This window comes from Falco peregrinus, chromosome 7 (assembly GCF_023634155.1).
Source record: "Falco peregrinus isolate bFalPer1 chromosome 7, bFalPer1.pri, whole genome shotgun sequence".
Taxonomy (NCBI): domain Eukaryota; kingdom Metazoa; phylum Chordata; class Aves; order Falconiformes; family Falconidae; genus Falco; species Falco peregrinus.
The window spans coordinates 90,221,088-90,246,832 of NC_073727.1; the positions used below are offsets into that span (position 1 = coordinate 90,221,088).

Consider the following 25,745-nt stretch of genomic DNA (forward strand, 5'->3'; position numbering starts at 1 on the left):
GAATCCCATTCTTACTGCAATCCACTTGCTGCTGTTTAGCTGTGAAGTGACGGTGGATATTCTGCTCCTGGGGGTATTAACTGTTAGAGATAGTGGTGCAACTACGGTCGGGAACCTGCTGGTCGGTTGTGTCTCTGTGTGTGTTCTACTTGTCCTAATGAAGTAATAGCTGGGAAAGCTGAACCAGAACTGCTGATGGATGTGCAAAGAATTGTGCTGGAGTGTCTAGGTTTACTACTACTGGCCAGATTAAAACTCTCAAGCTGTCTAGCTAGTTGTATGGATATACACTGCTGGTCTTCTGCTTCAGAGTTGCAGGAGAGGTCACAAATTGGGAAGAGACAGATACTGCTACGTCTTCCTTGTCTTTGCACTTTCTGTCAGGAAGGGAGAGCAGTTTTGGTATGTGTCTTAAAGAGGAACAAAGAAACTATATTGCTTCACCGTTTCCCTCTCTGCCCTTCTGATGTTGTCTTTCTACTCAATGTGGCTTCCTTACCTGACCTTTCTGTCCGTCAGCCCCTGAAAGATTCCTGCTTCTAGCATCTTTCTAGTGTTTTTATGAAGCTGTAAACAGAGGCCGATGATTCCCAGATGCTTAGTGTACAAAATTCTCCTTTGGTTTTATTACCTTCTGATCAATACTGATGTATTATGTCATCCCTCCTGCCCCCCCCTCCCTGGTGTCTTTAGCTTTTGAATCTCCTCATTAGTTGAGGCTGTTTAGATACGTGAACCCCCCAAATGGCAGCATTTGTAATTGGGTAGTGCAGCTTCGCTTATCTGCTGGTGTCCTCGGCGACATGCCGAGTTAGCAGTCTGGCAGGAAAATTTGTTTGATGGCAAGAGATAGCACCGGGAAGGCCGAATGGCGGCAACTTGGAAGGCGGCAGTTGGGGCCCTTCCTCCCCCGGCGCGGGCAGCAGGTGGCGCTGTGAGCCCGTACCAGTTCGAGCAGATAAATTCGAGCTGAAATCAGAAAAAATGAAAAGAAAAATTATTTATTTTTACTCCGTATTAGTCTTCTGACCTAATCAGTAAAAAAGCCATTATTCACACAACACTGGGCAATATGGATTGTAATTTTTAACAAATAATAGGAAACTGTTAATGTTTTCGCAGGAAATACAGTTCTGTCTTGTGCAGCAATGGTCATTTATCACTGCACTTTGTGAAATCACTCATTTGTTCTAATTTGAATGTAAATGACTCTAAGGTTTTACAAATAAGGTGACAGACTCACATAAATGTAATTGCAGGGTTCATCTCTCTCTTTTTATATATCACTCATTAAGTTATGAATTAAATACATCGTATTAAACCAGGGGCATGTCCAATGATGATATTGTAATGGCAAATTACTCTATGCTATTAGAGGTGTATTTTTTATTCATGGACATTAATTTGTCATTAAGCGGCATTAGTTTAGCACTTTTATGTGGAAGACGTGACCTGAAAGAGACTTACAGCTCTAATGTGAAAGAATGGGAATACAGGGACCAGATGTACAGAGATTATTTTTTTTTACCTCCAGTAAAGAAGTAGAGGGACATTTTAGTTAAATTTGCTTTGATCTAAAGCAATTTCAGTTGTGTTAAGCCGTCTTAGCAAAGGTGTTTCTGAAACATGAAGATGCTTTGGCTATAAAGTATTTACCAATATGGGAAAAGCCAGAATGCTAAGTACAAAATGGTGACTATAAATCATTTGTAACCTATGAACCTGAAGAGAACATTGGGCCTGAAGTGAGTTACAATCTGATTTTATCTCAGAAGTATCACTGGGGTAGAGAGTTAATTGTCCATCTTTTCTTTCCTCTGTACTGGCTTAGCCAAAACAAACTAATCTTTTTTTCCTCCTTAACTGTGAAGAAAGTATCTTTTACTTTCCTCTATACTTTGTATTTTTAAACACAACTATTATTATTTTCACAGGGATCAATTTCAAGTTTGAAATGTTAAGCAGGAGAAGAATCTTTCTTAAGTAAATGAATGAGAAATTTTATTATTTGATTAAATTTGAGAGGAAACTTGGCACTTGAAGCATTAAACTGAGGAAAATAAGGAATGACTCTGCTTTGTCTTTTACGAGGCTTTTTTAAATATCTTATTTTCATTTTACCGTCAGCCTGATAGGAGAGAATATCCATTCAAAACCTTGGTTACTTAATGGTGGAAATGGAGATGTCATAAAGGTCCAAGCTGAGACATCCCCCAGTTTGGCGGTATTTTCATTTTAGACATTTCTTTAGACAATTGCTCATTAAAGGCAAAAAGTCTGAACTTGATATGGATCTATGTAGTTGATTCCCCGTACCACTGTTATAGGTTATGTTTTTCTGATGGCTTAATCTTTTCTTTTTGATCCATCTCTCTGAACTGCTTACAACACACTTAACTAGTGTGTTTTGCTAGTTAAGAAGAAAGATTTGTAATGAAAATGACTTAAGCCCAAAGTATACGTAAGTAGTTTCAGAAATTTAAATACCCCAAATTATCACCTAGTTTTAACTGCTGTTAAATACTATTTCAGTACTTAATAGAAAAACATTTTTCGTTGAACCATTTCAGTTTGTAGGGGAGCACAAAGAAGGAAACAAGTTTCATGTAAGGCTGTTGATGTTTTTTAGTAGGTCTCAGCAGCGGTAAATGAAACAGCATTTTAGCATGTTCCATCATTTACAGTGTTTTGTTTGCACAACTGCATCAGAGTAGAATTTGCCAGGGAACCAGTATCTTGCCTCAGAATTGTGATGTAGGCTAATTCTATTGAAAACAAAACCTCCATTTCTGTGCAGGGTATTGAATAGGTCTTGAACGCAGAATGAATATAAGTGTATGCATGCTGTCTTACTGAATCTTCAGCCAATATGCAATCAGAGCTTTGAAAGTTATAAAATGCCCTCATTCATCTCACTAATTATAAAAATTATAGATACAAACCTAAAGATTAGTAGTATCAACAACTTTATTGATCATCAGTCATGTCCTGCAAGTGTGTTATTCCAAACTGAAAAATGTTTGTAACTTTATTCACTTGTTTTCCTGTGTAATCTATTCTAAACATCTGTTTATTAATGTGGAGGAAGATGCTGCTAAATTTCCCATCTGTTTCAACAGAGTCTTACAGAATTTGTGATTTCTACCATTGGTTGTGTCTAGTTGCATAGGTGGCATTGGATCTTGAATGATGTTAACCATGACTTTTATTTGCAGTTCAGCGGGAACTGAGCTACTAACACAGGGAATAGTCTCTACATTAATTTTTATAGAAGCTGTGGTGCCCTCTGGATTAGAGGGGTAGTAATATATTGGCTGGACTTGCCTCGTAAACACTGACCTTTGTGAAAGTTTCCAAAGCCACTCAAAAGAGTTCTTTTTCCTATATTCCATTTCAGTGTTTTCTCCTTGTTTACCATAAGCCACATCTCTTCTAATTATATATGCAAGAAGGCCTTGAATTTCCATAGCATCTAAGCACACCTGTTTATCATGAGGGAAAGTACTGTAGTAACCTCAGGTGTGCTCAGCCCCCAAAACACATTGGGATTGGAATTCCCACAGACTTGAAATAGCATATGGTGGCCAGGGATAAAGCTAGGGGACAGGCCCAATGCTGGGAGACAGGCCCAATCAGTGTTTTTATGTCCTTCTGTTTTGTTTTTGCCTGCCTCACTATTTTTACTGATATTTGCAGCATTACCATCTTCATGGGGAACTGAAGTATGCAGGAAGTAGATGTATACACTGGTGATGTCAAGGACCCTGACAGGCTGATAGTGAATATATTTACTAAATACTTGAAAGTGTTTGACTACCTAGAGGCTGATTTGAGTCTTAACTTGGATGTGTATTATACACCATTGGTAAAAAGTCTAAACAAGTTCTGGACTCATATAGCACCATTCAGCCCTGGATCAAAAGTTGAACAGATTAATCAAACTTCTTGAAAAGGAATAAAACAATTAGTGAAAATGATCAGTGTGTGTGTGTGGTGAATATTTTGGGGTAGGGGAAAACAAACAATATCGGGCATATGTAACCTTTGATAAGCTGTTGTTAGCGTTTTGCTTTTAGGTGTGGTTGAAATCTTTGAAATTTAGCAGCATTACTTTGTAAAATCTGAAATTACTGATTTCTATAACCTTGCATGGTATAATCATTGACTAAAATCTTTTTCAGTAAGTAAGCTCTAGTTAATTTTAAAAAAACAGTGACTTAGATTGGCTGCAGAAATACATTATTTTTGAAGTAACTGAGCTATGTCCCTCCTCTAAATGCCCTTCGAATTTTCTGTAAGAGTGTGTCTGGCTTCATTTCATGTGTTCCATGGTTTTGAGCTACTGGCAAGCATCTGTGGTTGCGAACGCTTAGAAATTGGGCCTGTAATGATCTGTTCTGCTTTTAAATGTGGTGTCTTCCCAATGAAATCTTGAAGCCAATGAGAATTTCATGATTTGATTACATCTTAAATATATTATGACGCATTGATTAAATATTTTTCTCTTCTATTTTTCTGTGGAAAAAAAGCCTTGGTGGTAAAGCATGGAATTCTGATTGTTAGCTGTTTGAGATTGGGGTGGGGGTGGGCAGGGGGGAGAGAGAGAAGAATGATGAGGGATTATTTTTCATTCTTGATAAGAACTGCTAGAAACTACATGAACCAAAGTTGGCATGATCTTTGAAGTCTCATGCCTTCAAACATGTTCACTTCAAAGCAGTGTGAACATTCACACATTAGTTTTGGGAGGACTTGTGACTTCTTTGACACTACTGAAGGACAGATGTAGGAAATGTCAAACTGGGCATTGAGTCAGGGTCCATTTTTTACCTTTGGGCTTTGCCCTTTCTAGGTTTCCTATTTTTGAGAGTCGAGTTTATAATAATTTTGACCAAGAGAGTGATAAGTGAATCCCTAGTCAATAATGCTTAACATACAAGCAAATCCCCCTCGATCCTCATGCATACTGAATTATTTTTTTTATTTTTTCCTTCTAATTCAGTGTTCCTTTCAGTATTGTTTTCATTCTTTCACTTCTTGTATGTGGACTACTACTACTTTTTATCCTGCTTACCTTCTAAGATTAGTTCTGATTATTATGTAGGAAACCTACTAACCAGCACAGCTCCTAGCCATGAGGAGGAGAGATGCTCTTTTCACTGCATAAATTTAGGGACAGTGTGTTGTGGAGGGTTTTATTTTACTGAGACATAATGCTTATGCAAAACATGCTACAGACATTTTGCTGATAGATTGAGCTGTATAAATAACTTTAAATTGTGTTAAAGTTGGGGGTGGGGAAGAAAACAATTTTCTAAGTACTAGAGCACTGGAATGTGTTCCAGGTGTTTGAGGTTCTGGGTTTCGTATCTTCTGCATCATGGGAAATCTTTTAGATTACTCTTTTTCTCCACCTTTTTTCTCTGTAAAATGAGAATTCGCCTTGGTTTAGTGCTGTGAGCAAAAACTTTCTTAGTGATTTTTGAGCTGAGGTCAGATAGTGCAGGAGCACAGAGATACCTGAACAAATGACAGTTTTCCAAATAAAATGGATATGTTGCCTTTTCATCATTCACATGCAAGTTCTTTTAACTGCTGAGTACCCTCATATCTTCCTGCAGCTGCAACAAGTCTCTTGTTCTTTAGAGGAATGTGAAACCATATGCCCTCAGAGGTGAAGTTGTGCAAATATTTCCTCCTTTACCTGTATAGACAATTGTCAAAAGACTTGGTTTATTGCAGCAACTTTTTTAATGCGGAGTTGTGAAATGTTCTTAATCACACGAAGGCAGTGCTATCAGTCCTGTACTTCCTAGTCCAGTGGCTAGGGTAACTTTGATCCTATATTCATGAGCCAGAAACTATTTTCCGAAGATTTGTTCAGAAATTTTTTGCTTTCATATATTCTTTCCATTTAATAAAAATCTTTGCTTAAGGTCAAATCTTCAGGAGTCTTTCTTTAAAACTAATTTGAGGACATTAAAACTTGCAAGGTTGGTTTTCCAGCCTATAGTATTTTCATATCCTTGAAGTGTGGACTTCAGAACTGGGACCGATATTTGAGCAGTAGCTTTAAAAATGCAACGTGGAAGCAGCAAGAGTGTTTGGTTTTTTTATTGAATGGTACTTGGTGTGCATTTTATGACATGAGTTTTTTGTTTAGTTGTTTTTTTATTCCTTTGGTGCAGTACTGTTCTGAGAACTGATATTGCTATTTCTGACTGCTTCTTAGTGCCTCCTGATGGTCTGTAAGTGTTGTTCTGAATAGCGCCTGGTATATTTTCTGTATTAGCTATGTGACTGGTTCTTGGATTTTTATTTCTTAATGTGATCACTTTGCCAGGAAAGCCAGATAATACTCATATTCTGTCATTCCCGTAATTTGTTACCCCATTGCTTTTGCAAAGTCTTCTGCAAAATCTGCGGGTGAAACTTACCATTCTCTAGTTCAAGTAAACTGTTAACAGTATGGGACCAAGAGTCAATTCCTTGAGAACTTTGCCAGAAAATGTTACACTGCTTTATGACCTACCATTAGTAACTTCATTTTGAGATGGTCGTTAAACCAATCTTTGATCCATCTAAGATGCATCTTACTAAAAGTATGTGATATATGAAATTTATGAAATACTATAATGCTCAACTTTCTCTAATACTCCTTGTGTTAAATTTGTCCCATTTTATTCTGCCAGTATTTCTTGTAAACTTGGGAAAATGAGCTCTTCTGAGGTTTCAAAAAAAAAAGTTCCCCTACTGACTCCTTATTCCTTTCATAAAAGTCAAACATTGATAGATAGCTGGGGTGATGTGATTTTTACAATGCATTAGGAGCTACTGATTTCAAATTGGTGACTGATTCCGCTTTGTCTATCAAAATTATGCTCAGTATTGAGTTATTGTGCACTAGATTCAGCTTCTCTGTAGATAGTGTCACATACTGCCGTAAAATTCTGAGAAAGCTTTGCTGTTTGCATTCAGCAAAAATTTCTAAGACTTGAATCTGTATGCTAATTGACCTGTCATTCCACACATTTTAGTTTGTTTCATTATCTGGTGATATTAGATGTCCTGCTTGCTACAGTTACTTTTTTCCAAATCTCCATTTTTAAGTGTGTTTATTAGCTCTGTAATCCTTAAGCATTTGGTGGCAGGCTGTTGCCCATGATTCTGAAGCAGAGACAGGTTTTTAAGAAAAATGGTTTATTACAGAGCACACATATACATCATTGTAATGTTCCAGAAATAAAATGTCATAAAAGATTATGAAACAGAGTTATTTGAATCATATTACATATTCTTTGCATATGAACACCTCCCCTGTTCTTATTTATACCTAGAGTGTTAACATTAGTATATTGATAATTTTGGAATATGCTCCCTGTGTTTGTTGTTTAGCAATACATCACGAGTGTTGACTTCCATTTTTAGTTAGTGACTATCATGCTATTACCCATCTTCATCCTTACTCATTTACATTTATGTATTACATTTATCCTACAGTTGGAGGAACTATCACCCAGCCTCGCTGAGAAGCCATGTCTTCTTTTGATTGTGTTTCTAATTCTCCTGCTAGGTTCCAGTACTGTTTGCTCCTGCTCCTTGTTGTCTCTGGAGTTCCTGTCGGGATCCGCTCTCCTGTTCTGCGGTCTGGGTTTTTTTTCATGCTTCTGCATTTAAAAGTGCTAGTGTCTTTCTCTGACCTGCCAGGGCTCCAAAGTGGACCCTAAGCAGCACCATAGAAACGGACTTCCAGGCTTCAGGTTTTGTCATTGTGATTTGGCTCGCAGTGGACAGTGATGCAGACAGGATCTTGCTTAGCTGTGGAATACGTTATGGACAGTGCAGCTAGAAGGGGGTGAGATTTTAGCTGCAAAGTTCAAAGACGTCATTACTGAGTATACCCAAACTATTTAGTGTTTTTAGAGGCTGATGAGGGGGGTCAACAGAAGTTTTTCACAGTGACGGGGACTCCTATGGGTAATTTCCATCCTGAATATTTTTAATGTGAAAGACCAATGGTCTTTTTCTGTTGATCTCAGTAATGTGTGACATGTTTTCAAGAGACTTTAAAGAGATTCATTGTGAGGCTGGAAAACTTCAGCTTTGAAGTATTAAGTTTTGATAAAATAGTAAGTTATTTTAAAAAAAGGCATTGGAAAGGGAAGATATCGGGTACCTTAATACATCTACTAACAGATTTATGTTGATTTTTTTTTTTCTTACTCTCCCCTTCCCCTTCATGCTGGTAATGGAATTAAGAATAAAAATGACACTTTAACATACTGTATATTAGAAACATATTTTCTACTTATATTTTCACTGTGTTTGAGAGTTTTCATACTTTATAGTGATTCAAAACTTACTTTGCTTTTCAGAATATTAAGGGGATTTCCTGCCTACTTTTGAAACAGATCTTAAGAAGATTATTGAAATAATATTTCCCCCAATAAGTAACTGGTATGTACCAAGACAATTACAAGATCTGTTGCTCAAATGTAAAAAGAAATTAAATAAGCAATTGGAAAATAATTTCTGAGCATCCCCAGTAGAATCTACTGTATCATACTCAATTCCCATTTGTAACATGTCGTATTATTTCTGTCCTGCCTTGGCAGATGGAAGGGCTGTTACAGTGTCTCACTTGAGGATCAAGTTTACAGAGAATTTTTGTATATTAAATCATACAGTGGCTTTGAGCTATAAAGCGATACCATCAAGAAAAAGGCAGTTTGAGTCTAGAATATTTCATGCAAGGTAATTTATAAAGCTAAGGAAGTATTAATGCTGGTGTGTACAAGGTATTGCTGAAAAATCATGAATACTGTGAAGAGTTTGTTCATGCAGAGGAATAAATGAAGTCAGACTGGGAGAGGTGTAGAAAAGGGCAGCTAAGATGATCAGGAAGGCCTGTTTTATGTAAGGAGATTAAGAGAGCTTGGCTTGTTTAGTCTAGCAAAATGAGGAATATGATTGCTTTCTGTAAACATATCAAGGGAATAAATACTGAGGGAGGGGGGAGCGTGGAGAGAGTGAGTGGTGTTAAAACTAAAAGATAACATTGGCACAGGAACAAATGCATATAAACTGAGCAAATTAAGCTGGAAATTAGGAAACAGTCTCAAAATCAGTTGAGCCTGCTTGTAGTAGTAGCTGGGAGCAAGAACAGAGTGAGTTTTGAGATGGATCTTTCTTAATCTGTGATTAAGATTATTTGATGAGCTTGTCCAGCATAGTAGAGGAATAAACTTCTGCTCCTGTATTCTCGTGGCGTTAAACTGTTTCAATTAAGAGTCTGCAAAAGAATTGCAAGCAATAGTATTGTACAGTCCTATTTTTCTTTATTCTTCTTGCTGACAGTAAGTAATTTTTTACATGATACCCCTGTGAACTTTGGATTTCTAAAGGACAGAAATTGCTCTTTCTGGATTTGACAATAGCAGCAACAAAACCAAAAAATCAACATTTACTATAAAAGATTGCTGGTGGTTGATGGATTAGCCAAGTAGGTTTCAGCTTTCCTCAAGCACTTTACTAATGCTGAAGAGTTAGCAAAAATATTAAGTAACAAAACATCTGTAAAGACTATGTACCAATATTCTGTGATTTCTGCTGGAGTAACGAATGCAGGATTATGTCATTCCTCGTAGCATATTTGAAGAAGAGACAGGCTCCCTTAATTGGCAAGAACTGTAAACATTGATAAATCTGATTAAATCCTCCCTTTGGGTTTCTACTGGCTGAAATGGTATAAAAGGGCAGGTGATGGTTTAGATGAGTTTTCCATGTTTTGTTTCATCCCTGTATTTTTTATTTGTTAAATAATACTGATTGTTACAGTTACTTTGCCAGGAATACCTGGCAAAATATGGAGCCAGGTGAGGTGTGAAGTGCTTCATTTGGGGAGTGTTTGTGCCAGTTGCAGTTTGAAAAATTAAAAAAGAAAAAAATATTCTCACAGCAGCATCTCTTTAGCAGGGGGAAACAGCTATTGGAAACTCTGCAGAACCTTACCTGTGGTTGTTCCAATGGTACCATGAAACTTTTAATTGTGTAGACTTAAGGTTTCATTATATTTCTTTCTGTGATGCACATAATCCTGTATGTAATATACGAGGTATGTACAATCAGAGTCACTTAAATTGGATAGCCATTTGAAAATATTTGTGCTATTTTATAACTTAGATTAATCTATCTGGGATTCTAGAAAATATTTTCTCTTTTTGGTTTTACTTTTTGAGTATCTGCATATGGCATGTGTCACTTCCTTTTTTGAAGACCACACCTGTCTCATCATGTGAGCAATCATGTCTTTCCACTGTGCTTGTGAATGTCACAGGTTTCCTCCATGCTCACTAGCACCAGCCAGCAGGATTGAACCTGGAAACCAAGCAGATCTAGGGAAACACTAAGAAGGGGAAGTAATGCACATAGTGTGGAGGGAAAACAATAAGGCTGAAATGCTTTGATATTGTTGCTCTTATACTTAGCCCCAGACCTACTGTGAAATAACAGCAAGAATGCAAAATAACTGTTCAAGCTTCAAACAGAAAACAAAAGCAAGAATTACCAGAAGTGTTGAGAAAGCAGTGATATACCAGAAAAATTAATTTTATAAAATGAGTCATTTAAGAAGTCATCCTTTACTGTGCCTATAAATAAATCTGCAGTCTGCACTGGTCTTGTAATAAATGTGAACACAATTTTATACATTGCAAAATTCTAACCCAGCTGTTCCACTGTGACCAGGCTTCAGCAAAATGTCTTTCATGGTTCAACCTGATGGCTTCAGTGTTTAATGGAGGCAAATTTCAAATAAGATTTAAAATACCATTTTTGAAGTAATTTTGCTTATGCTTAGTATGGAACACGCATGTCTGCTGTGCTATTGGGTATGTGCATGATCTGTTAGTTCTTAGGTAAATATGTAAGGTTTTGCAGAATGAGAACTTTTGATACAGAAGGGAAGAGCTAGAACCAACAAAACTGGATTTCTTTTCTCTTAAGATTGTGTTATTCCCTTTTTTGGTTAGATGTACATTTTTATCACTACAATTTTTAATTTTTGTACTATCCCTTATCTATTTAGAGTCTGTCTTTGCTATGATTTATGTTAAGGCTTTTTTCTGAATGCTGCACCTGGTTTATAGTATTTAACGTAGCAGAGAACCTGGAGGACACAGGGTCAAGACCCTGTTGTGCTAGGTGTTGTTTTGGGATTTTAAATAAACATGTCCCTGTCCCAGAGACCTTGCACTTCCTTTTTGCTTTAAAGAGGCTGAACCCCTTTTAGGGAAGGGGGAAATAGAGGAGAGTTGCATGGTGACACTGTTATAGCAGCAAGGCTAGTTGTTTTAATACCTTGATTTATAACTGTGTTGTAATCTAAATAGGAAGCAGGTGGAGTTACAACCGGGTACGATTCTTTGGATATTAATGGCTTGGCTTGGCAGTGGAATTCTAAAGCTGTATATACTTTTTCTGTCTTAATTATGCATTCATTAAAAGCTTTTATACCCAACAGAATAAAGTAAATATTGTTTGATCTCTGTAGTGTGCTCCCACACTGTAGATTTGCACAGCAGGGTCTTGATAATCTGAATAAATTGTATTTCCCCAAGGAGTTTATCTTTCAAATAAGGTCATAAAGAAATGCATTCTTTCCCCTTAGTTCTCCTTGTGCTTTTTCTACTATTTATAACACGGAGCAGAGGAATAGAGGTATATAATAGTCTGCTGTGTACTTGGTTATGATTAACTCTAATTTATCAATCTGTTACTTCCTTTTCTGTGGCTTGTGCAAGGCAATTATTCTTTAAAGTACAAATGAATAAAGATGGATTTTGAAGTAATTTTAATACAATGTTTATATCTATTTTTCCCATTTGACAATTTATCATATCTCTATATTAAAATACACTTCTGTATTAAAATGTGGACATTGTCACGTAATTTATTTCAAATATTTAGTTTTGTCATCTTTCAGATTATGTTTGTTTGGAAAACTGATTTTCTTTTATGAGGGTTTTACATATCGGCTCATTGTTAAATTGGTTTGGCATCTAAAGGTTGATACTGCTGAAGCAGAAGACCAATAGTGTAGAACAATAGATTCTCTTACTTCAGAGAGAGGGGAAGCAGGGAGATGGATAGTAAGTAGTATGCATAGGATTAAAGATAGTTTCTCATTTTAGAAGTAGACATTGATAAATAATTTGGCCAATTTATTAAATTGGTTTGAGTTTTATGTGAGATTTTAGAACTATTTCAACTGTTAGTTGTAAGACCTGCATAAATAATCTTAGTCTGAACATGTTTCAGCAGCGTAACATACATCATATTAGAAGAGATAGGATCACTACCTTCCCTAATTCTCTTCAGCTGTTAGTGACAGTTCTGTTTGTGTTCATATTTCATCCTTCAGTTCAAAAAAGATAAGTGGCATATATTAAAAAGTTTTATTAAAAAAAAAAAGATTAAAAGTTTCAAGAATTTACATAAACCTGTCTTGTGTTGCATGTTTCTAAAGAATGCATGCTGCGATACAGTACCAGAAGAAAGTTGCACATGGCTTTTAATTTTTGTAGCTGCTCTTTTAACACAGTATAATAAAATCTGTGGAAAACACAGACTGCCACAACCCTTATTCATGCCTGCACCTAAATTTCTTTTTAGTAACCTATTCCATTTTTAAACAAAGTTTTTAATTCAATTAAAAGTTTAGTTTGAAAATCTCTTCAAATCCAGTGATTTTGTTATTTTCCTGTTGGATATTTTTTTCAGGATAGAAGGTGAGGTGCAGGTTTTGCGCGGTTTTTTTACAACTAACATATGTACTGCTTTTTGGTGTTTCTGAAAGTCTTACCACATATGAAGAACTAGTTTATCTGATCTGTGCTATACATCATGCAATCTCAGTGTGACATTTTTGCCCTCTAGTATCATCACAGAGACAGTAATGTATAGTACTATATAATTTTGATTTGAATATTGGTATGACAGTGATAATTTTCATTTGTAAAAGCTAGTGCACTACTTGCTTCTTTGGCAGTGAAATACAAACCTATAGATCAGCTCTAACCTTACAAACCCAGAAATTACTATTTCTGATTACAGGCCGAGACCAGTTTTAACAAAATATACTTGCAATATTCATCAAGCAGTAAACCATAAGTCCAGCAGGTTACTAATACATTATGTTAGGTGAAGCATCAAAAATCACCTGAAGCTTACCAATGAAAATAAGTAAACAAATAAACCCCCATAATAAATAAATAAAGACACATAAATAAATAAGCAGCTGAAATAAGTGAACACACATAAATAAAAAAAAATACTGTAAATAAACAACTGGTGAGAGTTTATTTATCCATCCATAAGTATATTTGGCCTCTTCAATTGTATGACAGCTTTCACAAAAAACTTCAGTTGGTGTAGATCTGAGGGGATAGAGGAGTTTGGGGAATCATAAAGAATACCCAAACCAAAAATAAAGACTTATCAGTGTGTTTCAGATTTCACTGAAAATGTGAAGATTTTTCAGGGGAAGATTGCATTTTTGTGTGTCATATTACTGTTTCTCTCTAGTGAGGAAAGATTTCCATTATGTTGTCTCCAGTATTCTCCTCTTCTGAAGTCCACCAAAAGCCATCTGTTCTTCCCCATTGACACTTAGTGGGGTTTGATCAGGCCTATGTTGTAATTGGGCTGTTGATCCTCAGATCACAATGCTTGATTATTTATTTGTTTATTTTTGTCCTCACCAGGTATAGCTGTTGACTACAAAAGAGCTCGATAAATATACACTGAGCTATTCTAAATTTCTTTCTGGATGTTTGGCATTCACTCAATCAGGGAGTTCTTTGAAAAGATCATCTTCCAAACCAGGGACAATATATCATGGTTGTTGCTTGTCAAATGCTGTGATGTTTACTTTGATTGTGCTCCTGTGTGGTGTTGCCACCATTGCATGGCCATCATGCAAGTGGTGGTGTGAGGTACCATCTGTGAACTGCAGATACTAAGTCACTGAGCAAGCACACAGAGCAGATACTTCTCATGCAAAATTCATTCCTCCCTCTTTCTTTCAGCAATTGGGAAGCATTTATCCTTACCTCTTTTATGTTAGTGTGAGGAGGAACTGACACTAGAATATCTGTGGCTTTTGGGATGATATCTGTTAGTGCTTGTTCTGACAATGTCAAGAAGTTTTCTTTGTTCATCCAAGAAAACAATGTGAAATTCCAGTGTAGCAGTTTGAGTAGATAATGAGTAGGATTTATCTTTAGTGTGCAACTCTGCTGGGGAAGGTGCACCGATCGGACAGGGTGATTACGTAAGGAGCAGGAGCCTCCACAGGAATTTGATTCAGTTTCTTCCAGTACTGACTCCTCTAAGCAGGTGAAAAAAATTCTTTCTCCACTCTCCATTGCATATGCATAAACAGCTCCACAGTCATTGGGACAGCCACCCAATTCACACGTTCAAGATGTAGTCCATAAAACATTCCAAAAAACCCCCTCTTCGCACTTTCCCATCTTCCCTGTTGCTCTGCTCTATCTGCCAGCCGTGCAGCTCATTTGACATTTACAAGATTTCTTGTCAGTTTCATTTGGTGCTGCCATTCCATCCAGCAGAGCAGTGAAAGTGAAATTGACTTAATTTAGTCTGTTTCTCTTTCCTGCTCTAGTCCCTATGTTAACTAACCGGCAAAGTGAAACTGACAAGACTTCTTGTCATTTTCACACATGGAGCTGGTCAAGGAGAAGGCAGCTGATAGGGAGCATTGCGGTAAATTGGAAGATGAAACCGAGGATTGTGGAGGGGAGAGGAGGAGAGGAGAGGTGTGAGCATGCAGCAAGAACAGAGGAAATGGGTAAATGTGCTTATTTCCCAGATATCCTGGGTGCTTCTCTCAAATACAGATGAATTCTTGGCCTCTCTCCTAAAAGGGAGTCGTGTGGTCTACAATAGCAGTAATTCGCTGTCCAGCCGCTAATATACAAGGGATGCCAAGTTGAAAACATTAGCTTATAAATGTAAGTTATTTGTTACCAGGATGGAAGAAACTTCCTGCCCTGAGTTACTGCAGCTTGTGTCTCTGCAGATTTTCTGCTGCTGGAAGGAGGGGGAGAAGGAATACAAGGCCGGCGTCCACTAGAGGTTGATATCAGTGATTGGAAAAGAAGGGTTTATTTGTTCACTGAAGATACAATTTATACGTAATAAAATGTAGTTCGACATCTCTTGTTTTGTGAGGTTTCATAGAACTAAAAGTTGTACTACACAAGTGCTCTAGCTCAATCAAAACAGTAAATAATGAACAAACAATTGCTTTGTAACAAACCATTGTAGTTAACAAACACATTTTTTTAATCCACTTGTTAAATCCTGTGAGCTCTTGTCACATGGTGTAAATCATGCTGGTTTACTATATTACATACTACTCCATAGTTCTTACAGATGCTTTATGCATATATAACCTTAGCAGTTGCAATATAAATTAGTACTATCATATATATTTGCATATGCACTGGTAACATTTACACATACATTTTGAATGAGGCTGTGTTAATTAATTTCAAGTTATATTGCCTTCCTTCTCTACAGCTCCAAAAGAATAACCTCTTTTCATTATCGGACCTGTGGGATTTTTTTATTCTCTGTTTTGGTTGTGTTGTTTTTCTGAGACATATTTTGTTTGCTTCACCATTTAGGAATTAAATAGCTTTAATTACTTGGACCTGTATAAGCTTGCGGACCTCTTCAACCTCACTTTGTTGGAGAATGCAGTGGTTGACTTCTTAGTAAAACATCTGTCTGAGCTATTGAAGAGTCATCCCGAAGAAGTTCTGGCACTCCCATACTGTCTCCTTCGAGAGGTTTTTAAAAGTGATAGACTCACTTCACTCAGTGAAGAACAAATCTGGCAGGTAAGGAGATTGGTGAACAAGTAGAATGTGCGATATTCTGTAAACTGTAGCAGTAATCTGTTGTTTTGAAACCCTGGAGCAATCTCGAGGGAGGATAAGCACTTGAGCAAAAACTGTGAATAACAACTGAGGGAAATTTTTACATTAAATTCAAAAAAGTTGTGCTGTGTTAATGCAATTAGTTTGTTTAAAAGAGAAATTTGTCTTACTGCTTAACTTGTTTTACTCTGATATGGCCAGAGATTTTCTTCCAGATCCAGCTTTGTTGGTGGGAAGAGGTGGCTGATTCATGCCGCTCAATTATTATTGCCTCTGGTGAGGCTACTGCTGCAAGCCTGGTGGCAAACTTGCTTCTGCAGTCATTCCTGTTCACTTCAGGTAAACTTAGCTGTGTAAAGTCAGTAGTCATTTAGGCCACCACAGCTGACTTTGCCTGAAGCAAATTTAGATAATCAACACAGAGGCTGCTCTGCTCAGAGATGGGTGGAGGTTTTAGTGGAAGGTTTGCAGCAAGAAGCTGGAGATGGAGATAGTTTCCTTTAAAAAAGCTGGATCTAGAAAAGGGCCAGGTTGCTAGCCATATATTAACAAGATAACAGCATTATATTGTGACCTTCAGTGTGTGTGTGTGTGAACCCAATATGAAAAAAACACATAGCCTGTAAAGAGAAACACAAAACCTAAGCCAAAAATCTATCCTTGGAAGTATTCCCATCATATGTCTGTAAAAATTGCAATTTACAATATAGTAGAAGGAAATCTCTATAGTGTTGGTTACCCAAACACTTCTTTCTGTTTTCTTCTGCTGTCATATTTTACAGAGGAAAGTATTTCAGGATATTTCAAGGTAGAATGTAACTTGCTTGAAAGAAACCTGTGCTTTCTTTTTAGGAAGTGTGTTCTATTGGTCCAGAGAAGACTGAGTCAGAAGACTGATTTACATTTCAATCCCTGTTACTTATCTTTTGGATTGTTCTAAGCAAATAATTTCATTTATATACCATCATTTTCATAAAGTGTAAAACATTTTCATGTGTGGGGCACATCATGTTCTGTGAATTAGTAACATCATGCAGCAACAAAATACTTATTCTTAAAAAAATAAAAATGTCTTGGTAAGCTCTTCAAACCATAAAGACAGTATGCAGATGTAACTCAACCCTTCAGTCTGGTAACTGGCATATTTGTTTCCAAAACATTAGATTATGGAGTATTTTACAAACATAGTATTTTCTGCAAATATTAATATAAAGTTAGACTCTTTTCTGTCCCAGTCTCTGGAGTGTGTCTGTGTAACAGAACCTGCAGCACTCTACCCATGATAGTGAATTTGGTTTGGGGTTTTTTTTTTGCATAGTACTCTAGAGTCCTAGCCCATATTCCCCTTATCAGAAAAGGTTTTGATGTTGAAGTTCACATATGGGGCGTGCCTGATTGGCCAGTTGGGTTTTATCATCATTTCTCTGCAGGGTCAGTGAAATCTCCTGGTTACATGCCTTGGGTATAGTTTTGCTAGAAAAGTTGCTAAAGAAAGCCATACAAGTACAAATTAATGCCAGCTCAGTAATGAGCAAGCATATCCAGAGCAATATGCCCTCTGTAACCTGCTGAAACAATGTTTGGGAAGTGGGAGTTTTTAAATCTTGTGTCATTGTCCTGTCTGCAGGAAGAACTTGGAAATAATTTTCCTAATTGTGTGCGCTCCAGACAATGAACACTTCATGAGGCAAATTTGACAAAGCTTCTGTTTCTGTTGCAGGGTCAGACTGGGGAGAGATACTTATAGGTAATATGCTGCTTTCTGAGTGACAACAAACTCCACGTTGTCCATTTAAGTGTTATCATAATTGCCTCTCTAAAGGTTACTAATACTGTTCCGAAGAATTTTTTTTAAAACTAGTTTTTCCGCTGCAGGCAACACATGCATGTGTCTCTTTAATTCAGTCTGTACAACCAGGAATAAATATATATTTATAAATATTCCAGGTCCCCAGAATGAATTAAAAGACACATAAATATTTACCAATTTAGGCATTCAGAAGGTAATAAGAAACTGGATTTTTGCTTTATTTTAGTAAATAAATAATTCCCTCGTAGTCAACCCAATAGAAGAAAATCAAATCAGACCAGCTATATTGCCTCAAGTGTAGTTAAGTTCATCATTTTTGCTAAGGTTATAGTGGTAATGCAATATAGCATGGAAGAATCTAATATTCAGCCCAGGGTGAAGATTGGGTATGCCAGAGGATTAGTGTCAGGGTGCTTTATAGAAGTGAAACTTGATGGACAGGCTGGAGACAGATCTACAGAATCTCATTAAATTGCTGAATTGTTCATTACTGAGCACTCTCACTGTAATAAAGTGCTCATTGACTTTGACAAATCCCCATCCCATGTCTTAAGGAAGAACAGCAAAGCAAGAGGTGTTGGGGAAGCTGGAGGAAACTGGCACAAAGTGGGGCAGATAATAGAAAAGCTGATGTGGGGATGCTACCGTTGGATTTGTCTGTCTTACCTGTGACTAGTGTGGCTTCCTGCATACACATGTGCGTGTGTGTTACGGCAATATGAATTCATTGTGTCTGCGAAGCACCTTTAGTAGTAGGGCTCCCATGAAGTCCTAAGCACAAAATTTAAGCTTCCCTCAGATGATCTCTGGAAAGGGTGCCACTGTCTGCAGAGTACGGTTATTTCCAGTAGTTTAAATTACTAATGTCCACTTGGTGATTTGATCCTAATGCACATAAATATTAAGGCAATTATTTTAACACATCAATATGCGTATGCTGATTCTTGGAAGTGATTTAAACTGAAGTGACTGCAGCTTGTATCTGGCACATCTTGGATTTTTGTTTGACTACCGATTCACAATTGCCCAGTTTGTATGAATATGGTGAAATATAGCCTTGAAAAAACAAGTTTGAGAAAGTTAAACAGTAATATTAATGGCAGTATACAAGGACATGGATTAATGTAGAGTACTATGTTCATTCCTGTTGATCTCTTCAGGTAGAAAAATGTGACTTCCAGACCAGGGTAAAGTGGACAAATTAAGTAGTTAATTTCTTTTTTTAGTTCTTGAAATCTTTTGAAACTCTTTGGTTTGATGTAGGTGTCTTATGTTTAGCAAAGACAATGGACAAGAAATATAATGATGTATTTCTTTTAAAACAAATAAACAAAATAAATCCTACCAGTAAACCTTCATAGCCTGTGAAATCGGAACAATTTATTAGCCTTCATCATTAGGGTTTTTTTTTTTTTAGCTAGACTAAGACAGTCACAATGATTATTAGTTGACGTAGGACTTGTTTTCATATTGAGTTTTTACATTTTACTAGCATGTGAGATTACGAAACATTCTTTTGTATATATGAAATTTGTGCTTTATTGGCTGCATTAAAACGTAAGTAAACTTAAAGCAGTGGCATGGAAGAAAGGATTAAATAAAAACCTGAAGAATATCAAGGAAGAACCCTGAAGAAGTTGGAGGAAAAAAAAGGAACTTGTTTAGTATTTTTCCTCTTCGTCATGGGCTGTGCAGCACACTCTTATTCACAGGAAATGGTCATGATGAGGACATAAATGTCTAGTTTATCACGAAGTGAAAAGTGAATCTTTTCATAATTGGCCATTACTTGAAAGGCTCATTGGCTCTACTTTAAGGAAGCAGATGAATTCTTTCCCTTGATAATTGAAAAGGTAACCAACCCTGTAAGACAGAACGTATTCTCAGAGAAATCTAGCAGTAGAGGGCTTCTTGTTGGAACCTTAGCAAGTAGAAAACAAGCTGAATATTTAAGTTAAAAACTGATGTTAGCCTTAGTTGAAATATAGTTATGCCTTACCATGTTTGTTACTAAAAAATTCAGTGTCATGAAGCTTAAATATTCATATTTCAAGGATCATACTAATAGTTACAGATAGAAGTATCTACTGGATCGTTCTGTCTTCCAGCAGTACATTGGTCAAGTCATACTGTATTAAATACTGTACTTGATCCAGGTGAAATCGCAAATCACACTTGGCAAAAAAATCCTAACATGAGATCAGTATAGATTAGTTTTTTACTTCTGTGCTACTGGTTAAGTAGGTTGTTAGAGGATATATATTTTTTAAACAGCTAACATTACAAATAGATCAATTTTAGTATTTGCCAGTACTTCCGAACTTAAGATTAGGAGTTTTTTCTTGTTGTGTTTTTTTTTTTTTTATTATTTTGCCATGCAACTCAGTTTCTTGGTAATCAACTAATAAGCAAGCTATCTAGTAAAAACTGCTAGATAAAACTGCATAAGTAGCTGATTCAGCTAGAAAGCATTCAACAGTGTTGAGTCTTTTCCACGTCTAGGCTTCCAAGACATTCCAGCCATATTAACTTCTTTGTGTGCAACTTGTGAACTTGTGTTCGTAAAGTATATTTTCCACATATGAAAGCATAGCACTAGTTATTCCGTTTGTTATTGTGGATGTGATGTGCCAAATCAATCTTTGATCTCTGTATTAGAGAAGGGTCTTTGCTTGAATAAATAGAAAAATAGAAGACAGGAAGACTACAGTGTTACAGGTCAATATGAGTTGTTAATTATCTATTTTATAAAAACAATGAATATATAAATCCAATTTTGTTAATTACAGTCCTGTTATCCTTTTCTAAGGGAGAGTAAAGTACCCTTTTTTCAATGGCCTTTTCTTATACTTGAGCTCCATTTTTGAATCTCCTGGTGGCATTTGTGCAGGGCCAAAAGTATTGTCCAGAGAAATCCCACAGAGTTCAGTACTGTAGGAAATTTTGCAGCGTATGAATTGTAACAGGCTGTTATGATGGAGCAGTTGTCTGCTGAAGACAGGCCCAAAGACAACTTTCCTATGCAGAACAGCGGTTTCCACAGTGGGTTGTCATGTTCCAGCACAAGATTGCCATTCCTTCAGCGCAGTACTTGATTTTATTTAATTTTTTTTCAGCCTTTTGATTCTGCAGGTAATTTTTAATATGGAGAGAGCAAAATGAATGTTTCTCAGGGATGTATATATATGTTTTGATGAAATGCGGTCTAAGTGCCTTGCTAAAGGTGAACTTAAGTTTTACTGCAAAGTAAGTAATGACATAAAGCAGTAAGTGAAGAAAAGCATCTCAGTAATCAATGCTGTGTTTAAACAGTATATTAGCCTTTCACTGTTCAAGAAATAAGCTTAAGTGCTCTCTTGGGCAATAAATGAAATCATGCCTGGTGGTCTAATGCTTGTCCCTAGTGAGTATTTGCCTTAAGTAGAAAACCACCACACTAAAATGTGGCTGTCAGCCCCTTATCAAGAGAAAAAAGGAGTTTGCTTATCAAGGCTGAGGTGAATTGGTGAGGCTGTATGGGAAAATTAGCATGTGGTCCATGTGTGTCTTGTTGAGTTCTCACCCTCTTTTTAGTACTCTTTTCATGAGTAGTCTACCTAAAAGCACCAAAGTGCCACCCTTGAAACTCAATATCCACTGTGCTAGATTGGTGATGGTTGCACTGTGTATCATAACTAGCTGCAAGCAAGATTACATGGTTACCCTCAAATAAAAACAGTGTGAAAACATAAAATGTGACAGCATGTAGGTTTCCTTTTCCTAAGGCTAATGCTCATTATCACAGGTATCTCACCTGAATTGACTGTGTGCAATGGTAGTACTACTTATGGTCTCTCTAGACTATTTTGTAGGGTTAATTTTTATAAGCATAGGCACACGCAGCATTTTTGGTAGGGTATCCATTATATATAGGCCAAGCTGGCAGTTGTCACGCAGAATCTGCAAGAAGATCAGTGTCCACTGGAGCTACAGACTAGGCAGGGTTTGTGCCGGGCTACAGTGGATGGAGGCAGCTGAATCTCACACTCTGCTCTGCCGATATGCTCAGGTCATGCACGTTTTTCCTGATACAATTTCTGCATCATTTGTAGTAGTAATGGCATTTTGGCTTACACTGGAAATGAATATTACCCCTGTTGGCACTCTCTCCTCTTAATGAAGCACCTTCCCTCTTTGTCTGCTTTAGCTTAAATCTTATGGCCTCTTAATCTTGTCATTTACTGTAAAGTTTTGTGAACTTGATATATGTTTTTCTTCTGAATTTTTGAAAGTTTCTGCCTGTTACTTCTTGAATGTTAGCTAATCTTGTTACTGTTATTTATCAAGTATAGAAGCATAGAAAGGGGTTTTCTGTATTAAAACTAGGTTTATATGGGGAGCAACTGTGTATTCTTCTTATTTTACTGGTTTTAATGTATGTCAGTTCCAATTGGAAAACTTGATTATTTTGCTGCTGTTGCTGTGAGCAATAGAGAATTACTGGAGAACATTACTTTTGCCTTGGTGTCCTACAGTAATATTGCCTCACCTTATTTATCCCAGCTTAACTTCAGAAGTGCACAGAACATCACACCAGTATTTAGGAAGGCTGTTGTGCCCACAGCTCTTGAATTTCGGTCACTTCTTCAGCTAAGCAGTGGATGGGTGTTATTTAGAAAACCAAAAAAGGACAGCAAAGTGTGCACACAGCAAGACTGCTCTTGTGATACTGCATTCTGCATTTGAATTAATCTGTTATAGTGGGTTTTGTGTTTGTTATAGACTGTTATGCTCTTTGTGGCACTGATCTGTCGGAGATTAACTGAAGTATAATTTATTAATGAGCAGGTATATGGTTACATAAAAGATAGTTGCTCAGGCTGTTATGAAAGCCAGGTGTGGTAGGAAATACACTTTATTTTCATTTTTACATTAAAGAGAACAACATTCATAATCTAAAACCCACAGATACCATGGATGATCAAATGAGGCAGTCTCTTGTTACTCTCTCGGTTAATGTCTTCCATTCAGAGATACAGATGTTAGCAATCTCTACTCCCAGTAAAGCTGTTTAACACTGTTTCTGTTGGATTCAAGCTTGTGGAAAATGATAGAAGATGAAAAGTTCTTTTGAGAATTCCCAACTCTGTATTTGAACAAGTTTTCCTTTGGGAGCTGGTAGAAGCATTACTTCTATTTGTAACTATGGTGCCAAAGAAGATGGAGAAACGAAATTGAATTCCAGGTTGTCTAAAACCATACAATTTGTCATCAATACGTTAAGGTAGCTAGAATCTAGTTTTGGAGTTAAGTACCTAAACTAAGTGTGTAAAATTGGTTGAAGTAAATTTGCGCTCGTATGTCTAGACCTGCTATTAAGTGGGTCACTTTGGCGTGACTGCTGAGGCCTGGCTAGCTGTTGTCCCTTGCTGTCGCTCTGGCCCCAGGACCAGGACACTAGTGGCGCCAGGAGGGTGAGGAGGAAAGGAGATGGATAAGCAGTAGCACTACCGCACAACCTTGCTTACTCCTCCAGGGATACCCTTTGGCAGCTTCCAGATGTGTGAGTGAGTTGCAGAGCTGGGGCTTTCATTGCCTTATGACAAAGGGCCGTTCTACTCCTTTGATCACCTTGGACTCCCTCATGCCAGGGAGAAATGGAAGAAATTACGACAAATACGTTTGTCCAAAAAGATCTTAAGCCTCACTGTGAAGTGGCTTCCAAGGCAGAGGTCTATGTGGGGTCGTAATGGCAGATCGAAAGATCGCAGTTTCTGAAGTGAGAATCTGTGCTGAAAAGCTTTCAAACTAAACTTTCCTTTAGGGTGGAGCCTATGTTCATGTGAAACCATATCTGAGTTTTATAAGGCTCACCTTTTAGCAATTGCAGTTGTTTCAGTTAGATTCAGATGTGATTTAGTCAGTTTAAATAATAAATTCATGTTTGTTTTAATCTTGTAGTAGGGAAGCTCTGACATTGCCAATTCATGAGGTACATTTGGGATCTGAAATGTGTTTACAAATGTGGCTGTGTTTAAGTCACTATTTAAAAGAAATAACATTCTTACAACAATTAGTTGATTTTGAAAAATTAGCTCATAACTTAGAAATAATGAGTTTGGCATTAATCTGAAGCCCATCATGTGGAGATTAAATCAAAGTCAATAGAATTGACATCATTAAGAAGATGTGATTTTATTAAAAGGGAAGCTGTTCTCAAAAAAGCCAAGTGAGCTTCTGCTAGTGTACTTGCTTGGGGTTTTTTGTATTTAAAAAAGCAATGGGAGAAAAATATCCCTTTGTGAAAAATCAGTCAAAAGAAATACCAACTCTTACAATACATATGTGGCTTTGTTGTTGTCATGCTGGCTTCTGAGTCTTCCTGGGATTTGAGAAAGGAGAAGTGAATTGCCTACTGACAGGAAAAGGCCTAAATGTTCCCACAGTTAGTATTAGTGGGGTCGTCTGTGTTAAAATGAGGTTCCAGCAGTGCTTCAGAGTTGATTCAGGTTTACTAATGCATAATGTGGACTTCAGTGGCTAACATTTGATGACTGCAGGGGTGAAGTGACTGGGAGAAAGTAGGGGACGCTCAGATAGCTTTTGTCTATTTTGATAGTTTTGAATGGTAAGCTGACACTGTTCTTGTCAGAGGGTTTAGTTGGTTCATTAAGATACTAAAGCAGAACAAACCAGAAACAAAGTTCTTATGAAGGTGCTGCTGATAGCACTCGTTTAAAAAAATAATAAAACCACCTGGTGATTTCACTTGGAAAAATTGACCTTGGCGATTTTGTAGTAACATGGCATGTTGAGAGCATACATATATATAAACCAACCAAGGAGAATATGTATTTTGATGTACATTTTTGTGTGTGACCTAAGATATTAATGACATACAAGTCCTGTATAGCTATTGTCAAGATTATTATAGAAGATGACACATTTTATGTGATTTGTTGGATTTGCCTATTAAATCCATAGAAAATTATACCCTAACAATAAGGAAGAAAGGAATAGGAATTTTTCTACATTCAAGAATCATTTAGACTAATTTTCACAGAGCTGAATTGCATTCTTAAGAATTTTGTCGATTTTGTGCCTATTTCATTTTCTAACAATTTTTACTGATGAAAGCTTGTAGTTGCCTGTCTCCATAGACATCCACTATACTTCTAAAATATATTTCAGGGGGTAAAATAACAAGAGAGGAATAGCAATAAAAACAGTGTATCAGACATTGGAAGATTGTAATTTCCACTTATAATTACATAACGGCAACTAATTTTAATGCTGAATGCAGCTCTGCAAAGTTTCAGTGTGTTTGATGTCAGCCTCAATGTTTCCTCTAAAAATAAAAATGACAAATTCTAGATTTTGAAGTGATGGCTGCTGGGGAGATCCTCTTGGTCTTCCTCCCATGTGCTCTGTTCTCACTCTGAGAAGAGAAATCCTATTGTAAACTGTGATCTCCTTAAACTGAAATCAAATCACAGTTAAGGGCCTAGTTAGACAGCTGTGTTTATGAAGAGATAAGCTTCTGTTCATTGCAACTTCAGAAAAACTTATCAGACAGAGGTGAAGCATCTAGCAATGTTGATTTTACCATCACAACAAATGATTGAGGGTCCAAACTTGAGTATTTTTGTGATGAGTTAGAAAATGGATGGCAAGAAGTCGTTACCTCAGAGCTTCTTGCCATTTAATCCGGTTTTTAGAGATGCAGATCTGTTAGCTCTGTAAGTTTTAGTAACCTATGAAGCTACATTTTAGGAATGTTTGTGGTGGAGGGGCTTGCTTGTTGTTTCTAACTTTCTGTGGCTGGACCTTTTTGAAAGGAGAAGAGCAAGGTTCTATCTCCAGGTGCCATATTTTGGGCTTTGCTTGCTCTGAATGGATTTTCACCCTCCACACTCTGATAATCTTGTTAAAACAAAATTTACTTTGATTGCAGGAGTAAGTAAAGCCTTTCCAGTGTGATCAGTCCC

At 36.9% G+C, this 25,745-nt stretch overlaps 1 protein-coding gene across 5 annotated transcripts in view; it reads left to right on the plus strand.

Moving 5' to 3' along the window:
• Positions 1-25,745, plus strand: part of KLHL32 (kelch like family member 32) — a 129,352-nt gene that overhangs the window by 74,062 nt on the left and 29,545 nt on the right. For 4 of the 5 annotated variants that reach the window (XM_055811050.1, XM_055811052.1, XM_055811054.1 and 1 more), the window contains one exon: positions 15,714-15,929. The exons of the other annotated variant lie outside the window; for it this stretch is intronic. In XM_055811050.1, coding sequence (XP_055667025.1) covers positions 15,714-15,929 — 216 coding nt within the window. The remainder of the gene's footprint in view (positions 1-15,713; positions 15,930-25,745) is intronic. 5 annotated transcript variants of the gene reach the window in all.